At 37.6% G+C, this 12,772-nt stretch overlaps 5 protein-coding genes across 5 annotated transcripts in view; 4 read left to right on the forward strand and 1 right to left on the reverse strand.

Moving 5' to 3' along the window:
* CBG07187 overlaps positions 1 to 830 on the forward strand; it is a gene marked incomplete at both ends in the record, with an annotated part of 4,046 nt that extends 3,216 nt beyond the window's left edge. Inside the window, 2 exons of the mRNA XM_045243151.1 lie at positions 572 to 621; positions 731 to 830. Of these exons, the coding sequence (XP_045093368.1) occupies positions 572 to 621; positions 731 to 830 (150 nt within the window). The remainder of the gene's footprint in view (positions 1 to 571; positions 622 to 730) is intronic.
* Positions 831 to 1,853: 1,023 nt separating this feature from the next.
* Positions 1,854 to 5,189, forward strand: Cbr-aat-7 (the record flags this gene model as incomplete). The annotated part of the gene is made up of 9 exons (XM_045243152.1): positions 1,854 to 1,944; positions 1,987 to 2,161; positions 2,944 to 3,044; positions 3,090 to 3,164; positions 3,212 to 3,488; positions 4,278 to 4,401; positions 4,448 to 4,648; positions 4,810 to 4,914; positions 4,962 to 5,189. 9 exons carry the CDS (start codon positions 1,854 to 1,856, stop codon positions 5,187 to 5,189), a joined length of 1,377 nt encoding a protein of 458 aa, XP_045093369.1.
* Positions 5,190 to 5,616: 427 nt separating this feature from the next.
* On the forward strand, positions 5,617 to 6,130 carry CBG25775 (the record flags this gene model as incomplete). Its single annotated transcript, XM_045243153.1, has 3 exons — positions 5,617 to 5,730; positions 5,777 to 5,902; positions 5,954 to 6,130. The coding sequence occupies 3 exons, from the start codon at positions 5,617 to 5,619 to the stop codon at positions 6,128 to 6,130; spliced, it is 417 nt and encodes a 138-aa protein (XP_045098595.1).
* A 1,475-nt stretch (positions 6,131 to 7,605) lies between these two features.
* On the forward strand, positions 7,606 to 11,879 carry Cbr-cogc-4 (the record flags this gene model as incomplete). The annotated part of the gene is made up of 7 exons (XM_045243154.1): positions 7,606 to 7,876; positions 8,790 to 9,358; positions 9,403 to 9,567; positions 9,612 to 10,579; positions 10,606 to 10,608; positions 10,635 to 10,962; positions 11,712 to 11,879. The coding sequence occupies 7 exons, from the start codon at positions 7,606 to 7,608 to the stop codon at positions 11,877 to 11,879; spliced, it is 2,472 nt and encodes an 823-aa protein (XP_045093370.1).
* A 159-nt stretch (positions 11,880 to 12,038) lies between these two features.
* CBG07184 overlaps positions 12,039 to 12,772 on the reverse strand; it is a gene marked incomplete at both ends in the record, with an annotated part of 2,020 nt that continues 1,286 nt past the window's right edge. The window contains 3 exons of the mRNA XM_045243155.1: positions 12,039 to 12,200; positions 12,245 to 12,366; positions 12,423 to 12,564. Of these exons, the coding sequence (XP_045093371.1) occupies positions 12,039 to 12,200; positions 12,245 to 12,366; positions 12,423 to 12,564 (426 nt within the window). The remainder of the gene's footprint in view (positions 12,201 to 12,244; positions 12,367 to 12,422; positions 12,565 to 12,772) is intronic.

The following is a 12,772-nucleotide window of genomic DNA, read 5'->3' on the forward strand; positions in this document are numbered from 1 at the left end:
GTTGGCCGTTGACCTGCTAGACTACAAACTATGAGAATAAAATTAGCAGGCCCAAATTGCATTTCAGCTCTAAATCAAGATTTTTAGCGTTCTGCAAAAATAGTAGAATAGGGTTTCTCAAACTTGCTGAATTCAAAAAAGACGTTATTAAAATTCTATCAAACATCTTTCCTTACCATATTGATTTGAAACGACATCAAGTATGAGTTTGTAGGACTTGTAAATGTCATTTTTGAATTCAGCGAGTTTGAAAACCCTAGTGTAAAATTTTTTAAATTCTGAAAATATTGGTTTAGAGCAGAAATATAGGAGAAACACAATTTGGGTCTGCTAGTTCTTCTTCTGTAGTTTGTAGTCTAGCAGGCCAACGCGCACAAGCAAGGGAAGTTGGTATGCTAGACTACAAACTACAGAATAAACATTAGCAGGCCCAAATTTCTTTTCAGCTCGAAAACAAGGTTTTCAGATTTTGAAAAGTGCTATAATAGGGTCTTTGAACTTGCTGAATTCTAAAATGACATTTTCAAATCCTTAAAAGTGTAGTTTGTAGTCAAAAATAGCAACTTTTCAGGCCTGGCAATGGGATTTTCCTGAACTAGAAATTGACAAAAGTGGAATTGTGTGGGCCAGTGGAGAGCCAAAATCACCAAAGTAATTTTTAATATTTAGATTTTTTTAAAATTAAAATTTAAAAATTTTTTTCCGAAAATCAAAAAAAAAAACTTTTCAGCCTGTTTGCTTATCTGGATATAACATCAACTACGGCGGTTCTAATCTCTTCCAGCGCTTCTCAAACGGTTGATGGACAATTTTGCTATGTCCCGTCTTGAAAAATTTGATCTGAAATTTTTTGTCTAAAAATAAATTTTTATGAATTTCAATATTTTGGTTAAATTGAACAAAATGTTTTTTTCTTTTTTTTTATGCTTTGAAGATATTTTTGATGACGGTTTTTATGAATTTGTTTTTTCCATGACAGGACCCGGCACGGCCCGCTTTGGGCCCGTCCGCATGTATGTTTTTTTACGAATTTCAATATTTTGGTTTAATTGAACAAAATGTTTTTTTTATTAATTTTTATGTTTCAAAAGAATTTTTATGGGGGTTTTTATGACTTTGTTTTTATAGTTTTTTCAGAAAATATTTAAAATTTTTTTATTTCATTTTGTTTTTTACAGAATTTTGAGACTGTCACCTAGGATTTCCGGTACACTTTCAGATTTCTTAATAATTTTCTCTTTTTCCAAAAAATTTTTCTCCCGATAAGACCTGTAAAATGGCGGCACAAAGTAACTACATTATTCTGAATAGTCACGAAATTACATCAGCAGAAAAATTTTCGAGTGTTTTCTGTGCAATTATAATCAAAAAGAGCAGAAAATCATTTTTTTTAAGACTTTTATTTTTCCACTAATCTGGATTATGCTCTTCTTTTTTCACATAAGAACATAAAAATCATAAATTCGGAAAACAGAAAGAACAACTTCCCAGCACTGTGTGTACCGGAAATCCTTGAAAATCAAAGTGAAAAGACACAATAGAACGCATAGGTCTGCTAGAAAAAAATTTTAAAAATCAAGAAACCTGACTTTCAGACCTCCAAATTATCACACTTTCAATTCTCAATTCTGCTTGCTTATCAGTTTAAATGTTGCAACTTTTTGAGTTCTTTGATTTTTTTGGCAGAATAAAGAAAAGTGAAAATTTTAAAGTCATTGCTCTCTCCCTTTTCGTGATCCTGATAACAAGTTTAGTATGATCATTATTTTTTAATGACCTAGAAAGAATTTTTGTTTTAGGGTCACAATTTTTGGAATTTAAAAAAATTTCAGAACAGTTTTTTTTTCAGAAAAATGTCTACTTCAACTTCTGAAACTCCTCAAAAACATACAATTGGATTGATAACAGCGATTTCCTATACCGTTGGAGATATTGTGGGATCAGGTGAGACATTTTGAAAAAAATTTTTTTGCAATTTTTTTTCAGGAATTTTCATCTCCCCAACTTCAATTTTGAACCATGCTGGATCAGTTGGAATATCGCTTTGTTTATGGGCTCTTTGTGCATGTATTTCACTTTTTGGTGCATTGTCCTACGTGGAATTGGGTACCACAATACGAAAATCTGGCTGTGATTTTGCATATTTATCACATTTTGGGTGGTAAGTCAGTATTCTAAAGTTTTAAAGAACTTTAAAATTTTGAAAAAGCCAGAAATTCAGCATTTACAAATTTTCTCAACAATCCGAAATGTTTAGAAGCTCCAAAAATTCCAAAAAAATCCCGAAAATGGATTTGGAATTTCTGAACATTTTCACTTTTTGGGGAATTTCTTGGAATCCAAAAAATTCAAAAAGACTGGAAAGTTTCAAAAAAGAGAAATTTTGAAAAATCCAAAAAAACCTGAAATTCCAATAAATCGAGAAATTCCAAAAAGTACAAAAATTCCGAAATATCCAAAATATTTCAAATTTAAAAAATTTTTAGAATTTTCAGAAAGTTTTCCCAATTTTTGGAATTTTAGAAATTTTTGGAATCAAAAAATACATCAATTCCCGAAAATTCCAAAAAATGTTTTTCTGAAAATAATTCTGGAAATCCAAAATTACGAAATTTCCCTAAAAATCAAACAGTCGATGAATTCCGTAAAATACAGAAAATTAGAGGAAATCCAAAAAAATCCAAAAAGTCCTGAAATTCTCAAAAATTCAAGAATTTCAGGAATTCCATAAAAATCTGGAAAAATATTCGAAAATTCAAAAAGTGTAGAAATTCCAATAAAACCCAAAGAATCCAGAGTTTCCCAAAAATCCAAAATTTCCAGAAAATCAAAAAAAATTTTAAAAAAAAATCAAAAGTCCGATTCTCCGAAATTCTGAGATATCCAAAAGTTTTAAATTTTGAAAAGAAAAGAAAATTCAGAATTCCATTTTTTGAATTTCAGGCGTCCCTTAGCATCATCTTTCATGTGGGTATCCACATGTCTTTCCTATCCAGCAGTACTGGCAATTCAGGCAATTTCATTCGGGGAGTATATTGTAACAGGTCAGCTTTAAAAAAATTTTAAAATTAAAAAAAATTAATTTTCAGGCCTGGACAGTTGGATTACTGTAGATGAACCCTATCGATTTATGACTTATCGGTTGGTAGGATTCTCAATGCTATGTAAGTTGTAGTTTGTAGTCTCTATTCTCAATTTGAAACATTTGCAGGGCCTCTAATGCTCCTAAACTTCTTTTCGCTGAAAAAAGTTGCTGGAGCTTTTCAAATTGTGGCCACTGCTGTAAAATTAATCGTCGCATCAGTTATCATTTTCACCGGACTTTATCATATCATTTTCAAAAAACAAACCCAAAATTTCAATAATTCATTTCAAGGATCGGATTGGAATCCTGGGAACTTAGTACTGGGTGTGTATTCGGGACTTTTTGCCTATAATGGATGGGATGTGCTCAATTTCGGAGCCGAGGAGATTGAGAATCCGAGAAGGTGACTTTTTTAAGGAAAAAAACAAAAAAAATCAAGAAATATTGAAAACATTTGGCGGAAAACAAGCGAAAATGAGCTTTGGGTATGCTAGACTACAAACTACAAAAACACAACATTAGCAGACCAATCATGCTCGTATTGGCCATTCGACAGTTGGGTCTGCTAGACTACAAACTACACATCAAACATTAGCAGACCAATCATGCGCGCTGTAGAAATTCGTTATTTGAGTATGCTAGACTACAAACTACTTTTCAAACATTAGCAGACCAACCTTGTGAGCGTTGAAGATTAGTCAGTTGGGTCTGCCAGACTACAAACTACATTTCGGACATTAGCAGACCCAAAAAGTATTTCTCTCATTTTCAGCTCTAAAAGAAGATCTGGGAAATGCTAGACTGGGGGTTTCAAACTCGCTGAATTCAAATATGACATTTTCAACAATAAAAATAGAAAAATTGCTCTGAAAAAAATTGCTCTCAAAAATTAATTTTCCGGGTCTCTCCGGTAATCGGTTTCTAACCAGTTTCGGGCAATTTTCCAACCAGATTCGGGAACGCGCATTTTCCAAACAGATTCGAGTAAAATTCCAACCAGATTCGGAAAGTTTTTATTTTTCCACATCTGGTGATTTTCTGACCAGATCCGACCGAGAAAGCTAATTTCCCAACCTGATTCGGACAATTTTCTAACCAGATCTAGCCATTTCTGCTCTGGGATTTTCCCGAATCTGGTTGGAAACCGATTACCAGAGCTGCTAGTCAACTACAAACTACAAAATCCTTACAGAACAATGCCAATAGCTGCTATCAGTGGAATCGCCATCTCCGCCACTGTTTTCATCCTTATGAACGTCTCCTATTTTTCGGTTTTATCCGTGGAAGATTTTAAAAACTCGCCGGCGGTGGCAGTGGTAAATATATTGGTCTGCTAAATGACTACAAACTACAAACTTTCAGACTTTCGCCGAGAGAACCCTTGGCGGTTTCCACTACGCCATCCCGTTTTTGATTTCATTGCTTTTGATAGGAAGTATGAATACCACGATTTTCGCCAGTAGTCGTTATATGTATTCTGGAGCGCAGAGGTCGGTTATGCCGAGTCCGTTGAGAGGGATACATAACAAAACGAGAAGCCCAAGATTGGCAGTTTTTGCAGAAGTGGGTCAAAATAATTTTTGAACTAAATAATTTTTTAATTTTATGTACTGATTGCCATTTGCCTGTCCTTCATCGGCAACCTGGACCAACTAATCAGCTATATGTCATTCGCCCTATGGTCCCAGAGAACTTGTACACAGGCCGGATTCATTTATTTCAAGCTTCGTGGCAATTTGAAGACTAAAGACAGCTTTGAAGTCCCAATTTTCGTGCCAATTATATTTTTTGTAATTTGCATTGCTCTTCTAGTTATTCCGATCACTCAGGTTAGTATTTAAGTCTGCTAATCCTCCTACAAATTACATTTTTTCAGAACTACCACGTGGCAATCTACGGGCTCAGCATGACTGCGGGTGGAGCCCTAATTTATATTGTGTTCATCTATCCCAAAGTGCTACCGAAATTTTTATACCAAATTAACAATTCGATTGTTAAGTTTTCGCAAATTATTTTTAATTGTGTCATTGAGAAATTCGTTGATTCTAGTGAAGAGGAAGACGAGTTTTCAGAGGAATCTTCGATTCTGAAGCTCAAATTTTAATTGTTTTTTTGATTTGTAAACTGTAATTTCGCCAGGTGTCATGAATAAATCGATCTTTGTCTGAAAATCCCTTGAAAAATCTGAAAATATCATTGAAAAACGCGTTTCGCGCCAGCTGCACGAGAAAAGCGCCAATGCACCAAAAGTGCGCAAACAGATTTTCAACCATTTTTTTTTCGCATTTGTATCTTTAAAAACACTATTTTCGATGATTTTTTGTTATTTTTTCGAATTTCCGGCTTAAAAGTTGCTTTCTCAGCGAAAAATAAGGCTTTAGGCTCAAAATATTCATGAAAAATAGCGGAAATCGCAAGACTTTCTATTAAAAATCTTTTCCCCAGTTTTTAGCTTTATAAATCTGTAATAACATTCATTGTTCCGCTTGTTTTTCTTTGCCTTTCCAATTTTCCAACCTAAAAACTTCCAGATGAGTGGAATCCCTGATGACCTAATCGCCAAATTGGAGAAATTCGACGATCTTTTAACAAAGCTCGAGGACGCCGTCGACGAGATTGATGTAGGCGTTGAGAAGCATTATGAGGTACTTTTACACGAACTTTTGAAGATTTTAAACTTCAAATTTCCAGCGAAACGCTCACGAAATGGCTCTGGTGGATTCGGTGAGCATGTTTCTGATGGACAGCTTACTATGGGCGACACAAGCGACAAAAGGGGGTGGAGCCGATAAAAACGAGGAATTGCTAATTGATTTGGTAAGTTCTGGTCTGCTAGCTTTATGTAGTTTGTAGCTTTCTCGTTTTCAGGCCCGAACAAAACGAGTAACTGCTGATATGAAAGAGATCAATCTACGACAAGATGCCCCACGAATTAATAAGCAGGCCGCCGGAAATTTTGTCAGAAATGCTCTTTGGGAGGTGCCGGACCAGCAAAAAACGACGACAGAAAAGGAAGTAAAAACCGAGGAAAGCGCAAAAAAGTGATAAAATTTCTGGTCCATTGTTAATTCATTGTATTTTCTTGTTGATTTTCCTTTTTTTCTGTTTTCTCTCTCTCCCATTCTATTCATTTAACGGAAAGTTTTCTCAATTTTTCCCCAATAAAGCGATGAAATCGCACCGATTTCCATATAACAATGCAAACGCGCTCCATCGCACTTTTTGTTGCCTTGTCGTGCTGGATTCCGATTCTGGCCGTTTTTCCACGAAAATCCTGTTGAAACCTGGAAAAAATTACAGAAGTAGATCGCCACGTGGTCTAGAGTCGCTTGATTGATGCTCTCCGAGCTCATTATCGCCGGCACACTCGTCATCAACGCGTTTGCTGTTCTTAACTTTAATTTGTAAGATTTTATATGATTCTGAGGTTGAAATAGCGAAACAATCTATTAAGAACAGCAGTAAAATGTTATCTGTCAGCTGGAGAAACCGGAAATTTCATCGAAATCCCGAAAGTATCAAAAAATTGTTGAAATTAAATTATTTAATTTTTCCAAAATTATCAAATTTTTGTTTTTTTTTTCCTACCAGAAAATCGAAAAAAGCTAACTTTCTTCAACTGAAAATAGCGCTAATTTACCAAAAAAAGCCTCGAAAAAGTGAAAAAACCGAAGAATCGTGTTTTTCCCGATTTGGGTCTGCTAATGTTTGACTTGTAGTTTGTAGTCTAGCATACCACTTTTTATCCTATATTGTGAAATTGGCCTGCTAATGTTTTCTCTGTAGTTTGTAGTCTGGCAGGCCCAACTGACGAATTTCACATGAGCGCGTAATGGATCTGCTAATGTTTGGCTTGTAGTTTGTAGTCTAGCCTACCCAAAATCTCATTTTCGTTCGTTTTCCGCAAAAATCCTTCATTTTTTTCGCGATTTTTATTTATTTTTTTTGCTTTTTTCTACCAGAAAATCGAAAAAAGCTAACTTTGTTCAACTGAATAGCGCTAATTTACCGAAAAAGCCTCGGAAAAGTGAAAAAAAACCGAAAAAATAGTTTTTCCCCGATTTGAGTCTGCTAATGTTTATACTTGTAGTTTGTAGTCTTGCAGGCCCAAAAGTCATTTTCGCTTGTTTTGCCCAATTTTCTTCGGTTTTTCTCGATTTTTTTTTGAATTTTTCACATTAATTGTAGGCAAAAAGTAAAACATTTATGCCAGCAAGCTGGTGCGCGTTCGGCGCGTTTTATCTAAAACCTGCCTAAAATTGAGAAAAAATCCCTTCGCTGCAGTGGGTCAGCTAGAAATGCATAGCTTTTTGCTTAACAGCAGTAATTTATCGATTTTTCAGATCCAAAAATCCAGAAGACGTGTTCGGAGTCGTCGAAACGAATCAAGTCGACTCGCTAGGAGATAGAATCCGAAACTTCTTGAAGTCCCTTCAATACTTCCGCATCTTCGTGGCAATTTGGAACATCTTCATTATCTTTTTGATGCTCGTTTTCTTCTCCCATTAAACATATAAAAAATGCCTGAAACTTTACTTCATTCGGTGAGTGTTTCTTCAATTTTCCCATCAAAACCTATTAATTTTGTTCAGAAATACTTGTCCGGTGTGCCAGCTGGCCGAAAAAATGGCGCTCGAAATTCGAAAGACGGAAAAATCGAGGAGAAGGAGGAGAAAGAGTTTGATTTTAGTAGAAAAATACGCGAGCTACGATTGGAGTTGGAAATCAAGAAGAGGGAGGAGGAACGGATTGAAAAGGATATCGCCATTATTCTAGAAGAGAATACAATTGGTTAGTTTTGAAAAAAACGGCGAAAATTGAGTTTTGAGGGTTTTCGGCATTGATCTGCTAATGTTTGGGTTGTAGTTTGTAGTCTAGCTGGCTCAGGGAATTTCTGTGGCGTTGGCCTGCTAATGTTTGGGTTGTAGTTTGTAGCCTGGCAGGCCAACTGACGCATTTCTAATTCGCTCTAGATCGCATTTCTAATTCGCCACAGCTATGAGAGCTTTGTCGTGTTGGCGTGCCAAGACTACAAACTACAAATATAACACGCTGAATTTCTTCAATTTGGCCAAAAAACTTGAAATTTGGTGGAAACTAGATGAAAACACAGAAGAAAATGAGATTTGGGTATGCTAGACTACAAACTACAAAACCAGTGAGATCTTCAAAAAAAAATCGCCCATTCAATTTTACACCCTCACCAATTCAAAAATAGGTCCCCACCATTTTTTTGCCTAAGCCTGAATTTTAAAATGTTTTAATTTTGGAAGTTCTGATAAGAGATACATAGCTGAAAAGTATTTTTCAGAAAAAGTTCCCAAGAAACAAGGAAAAATGGTGAAAATTGACACAAATTCCAAAAAAATCGAAGAAAAATTTTAAAAAAAGCTCAAAATTTGCATAATGACGGTTACGGTACCCTTCACACACCACAAACTACGCAAAAGTGGGGGTCTATATTTGAATTGGTGGGGGGCTTTTTTTGAACTGTTCCAAGTGTATAGATTGTTGGAGAGGGGGGGCTCTACTATGGTTTATTTTGGGGGGTTATACTTGAATTGGGGTGAGGGCTATATTTGAATTCAGCCGATATTGGTATTCTAGACTACAAACTACAAATCTAACATTAGCAGACCAACGTTTTAAAGGGCTTTTAGTGTTTTTTCACCCAACTCCACAATTTTGAACACATTTTTTACAGATGGCGGAGAACAAAATCGCTCATTCGGTCTCGCCGTCACTCGTCTCAACAACAATATGCTTGTCGTCGAAAATTCGGCGAAACAGTTGACCAGCGCTCTCAAAAACATTTCCAGCCTCGCTGACACTATCAGTGGGCGAGTTTCTGCGTTAGACGTCGCCAAGACACGTGTCGTTGGATGTCTACAGCTTGCTGGGGATATGAGAGATTTGGGTGTCTGTGCTGAAGGAATCGACGACGCCATCCGATCGGAAGACTTTGAAATCGCATCTCAACACATTCATCGCTTCCTGACTCTTGATCAGGCGGTATTTCAAATTCGAGAATTTAAACAAAAAGATGCCACCGACTCGATTCGACATAGTTATGAAGTGCTGTCCTCCGCTAAAGATCGACTTTCAAAGATTTTGAAGTCTCGCCTAACAGAAGCTGTGCAAAAAGGAGACGTTGCTGAAATGCAGCGTTTCGTAAAATTATTCCCATTGATACACGAGGCTGACGAAGGTCTGCAGAGATACTCAGTGTTTTTGAACCAGAAAATTGATAAATTGGCGGAGGAGAATTTGGCGGTGAGTTTTTTTTTGACTACAAACTATAAAAATCCATATTTTAGATCATGCGAGCCGGAGGCACGGATGACAATCGTCGGAACGTTCTGTACGCTGACACGCTCTTCATGTTCTTTGAAGGCGTCGCTGAAATTATTGAATCCAATCTTCCAGTGCTAGAACACTCGTATGGGTTGGAAAAGTTGTTGGATTTTATGTTTATTCTTCAGGTTTGATTTTTTTAAACTAGGTTTTTTAATCTATCAAATTTTAGGCGAGAATCGACGAATTCTTCAGACGCCTCATCGAAGAATTTGATACACGTCGCCGTTTGTCTCATCTGAATCGCCAGGTTGCCGACGTCGTTCATCACAAAAAATTTACTGCTCCAGAAGGTTTAGAAGACGTGCCAGATGCACTGGAAGTTGACGCCATCGCTTCTGAAATCTGCATGATGAACACGTCAGTAGAGATGTATTGGCGATTTGTGTCACGTCGAATAGGAAAGAACGATGCGGACCTGGCAAGAAGTCCCTCTGGAGATGGTGATGAAGAAGAAGACGAAGAAGCGCGTCTGGAAAGACAACGTCTTCGAAAAGAGGCGAAGGAGCAGAAGATGGATCAGTTGTTGAATAGAAGTCGTGTCGGGACGAAAATGCAAGAGTTGATAGGTCATTATTGTCTTCTGGAACATTTTTATATGATGAAATCGGTCCAGAAGGCGATCAAGTCTGACGCGAAAGAAGACGTGGGAACATTGACAAGCTCCCTTGTTGATGACGTCGTTTTCATCATTCGTAAATCCATCCGACGTGCTGCTGGATCTGGAAACGTCGACAGCGTCTGTGCTACTATTAACAACGCCACAGCTCTTCTGGATACAGTAGTCCATGGATCTCTCCATCACGACATTCAATCTGGATACGTCACGTCTTCCAATTTCGCTTCTGAAGCATTCATCGCCTACCAGCAAGGAAAACAGGTCAAAGAAGCTGCAGAATCTCAAAAAGAGCAATTTTTATTGGCCGTGAATAATTCTGCAAAGCTCTCCGAGCTGCTAATTGAGCTTCAAAAGGGGCTGATATCCGAATGGGCAGGTGTTAAACGTCCGGCAGTTGAGAAGAATAAATTGGAGCACTCAACGACGCAAATCGAAGAGTCTGCTAGAAAACTGGCTGCGTTGGCGAAACATGGGGTTGAGGAGCTGTTCAAAAGTGCATTTAAGAGTAGGATTCGGCAAGGGTGAGCGTGATTTTTGTAGTTTGTAGTTTGTAGTCTCTCATAAATCAAATTTTAGAGCCGACCCATACCAAAACATTGATCGTCAAATGACAATGCAGGATGTCGAGTACTACGAGGCGCACGATCCGTTCATGGAGCACTTTTTGGCTCAAATCGATCGGCTACTAGTGGAAAATGAGCCAAATCTTTTCCCAGACAACTATCAGACGATCCTACTGCTCACCGCCACGGAAATTGCTCGGCAAATCGAAGGAGCCGTCGCGAAATGCCAGTTTAATCGATATGGAGCACTTCAGTTGGATCGGGAGTACCGACAGATATGCGCGTACTTGACGAACGTCGCCGGATGGTCGGCGAGAGAGAAAATTGGACGATTAGGACAGGTTGGTATGCTAAATCTGTTTAAACTGCTAAAAATGGCTGAAAAAAAAACAAAAATAGTGAAAAAAACAGTAAAAATTGAGACAGTTTGATTTTTGGGAGCTAGTGAAGTTGGACTGCTAATGTTTTGGTTGTAGTTTGTAGTCTAGCAGACCCAACTGACGCATTTCTAATGCGCGCTAGATTGGCCTGCTCATGCTCGGGTTGTAGTTTGTAGTCTGGCAGGCAAATTTTCACATAGCCTATTTTGAGGAATTGGTCTGCTAAAGTTTGTTTTGTAGTTTGTAGTCAACAGGCCCACTTGGAATTGGCCTACTAGGCTACAAACTACAACTCAAACATTAGCAGACCCCTTTCTCCTTTCGTCTATTCTGGTGAAATTGGTCTGCTAATGTTCATTTTGTAGTTTGTAGCCTAGTAGGCCAATTCCAAGTGGGCCTGTTGACTACAAACTACAAAACAAACTGAAATCAAACATTAGCAGACCAATCCAGCACACACTAGGAATGCGTCAGTTGGTCTGCTAGACTACTAATTACAAATGTAACATTAGCAGCCCCTGCATACGCGCACGCGAAAGGCGTCAGTTGGTCTGCTAGACTACAAACTACAAGTTAAACATTAGCAGGCCAACACATAAGTAAAGAAACCTCGATTTTTCACTACTACAAACTACTACTACAACCTACTACAACCTTCACTACTACAACCTTCGAATTAGCAGACCAAAATCATCAAATTTTCCTTTCAGATCGTCGCCCTCCTCAACGTGGAAACCGTCGACGAGGCGATGGAAGTGTGGCACAACTCGAAAACGATGACGACGTCCACAATTCGAGCTCTCTCACTGCCAGAAGTTCGAAAGATTCTGGCTCTTCGCGCCGATTTTCCTACTGTAGCTATCAAATCAATCGAGTAAAATTATAATGTCCCCTTATTTATTGTTTTCCCTTAATTATTATTTAAAAATCATGTATATTCAAATATTCAAATGTTTATGGGTGTTTTGTATGTGATTTTATTGAATCCTTTAAAATTAATTTTTATTGAAAAAATCAAATTTGTTGTTGAAGTAGTTTTATAGGCCAGCCAGGCGACTGCTATTCTTGAATTGGCAATTCGATGGATCGTACTCCTTTTCCAGTTTCTCTTTTAATTGCTCCTCATGCTCTTTTCCCCGCACCTCGATGACCATTTTGACTCGTTGACTAGACATGTCGTTTCTCATAAATGCTCGTTCCTAAAATAATTAAGTAATTAGCCGCCCAATTAAGTCCCAATTACCAAGTACAAATCCCTCACATTCCCTTGTAAATCTCCCACCAAACCAGTCAATTTCGATAAGCCACCTGGCTTGTCCGGAATTATTACCGATAGACGAATCACACGATGATCATAGGCCAATCCTAGAAAAAAGTTGGGTCTGCTAAATAATTGCGTAGTTTGTAGTCTCCCTAAATACCTCTTTCAATACACCTTCCCAACGACGTGCTATCAATATTGCCACCCGACAAAATCGATACGACGGTTTTGCCTTTTAGATAATCCAATTTTCCCGATAGAATTGCTCCGATGCCAATTGCTCCGGCTCCTTCGCAAACGATCTGAATTTTAGAAAAAAAAATGCCGCGTGGATTTTTAAGATTACTGTAGAAACCTACTTTTTCATTCTCAATTAGGCGAAGAATCGCCACGGCAATGTCGTTTTCAGGCACGCTGATCACTCGGTCGATTTTTCCTAAAATTGGTCTGCTAATGTTTGATTTGTAGTTTGTAGTCTAGCAGACCAAACTTTTCTATGTTTATATTGTA

This window comes from Caenorhabditis briggsae (genome assembly GCF_000004555.2).
Source record: "Caenorhabditis briggsae complete genome, chrII, whole genome shotgun sequence".
Classification (NCBI taxonomy): Eukaryota; Metazoa; Nematoda; class Chromadorea; order Rhabditida; family Rhabditidae; genus Caenorhabditis; species Caenorhabditis briggsae.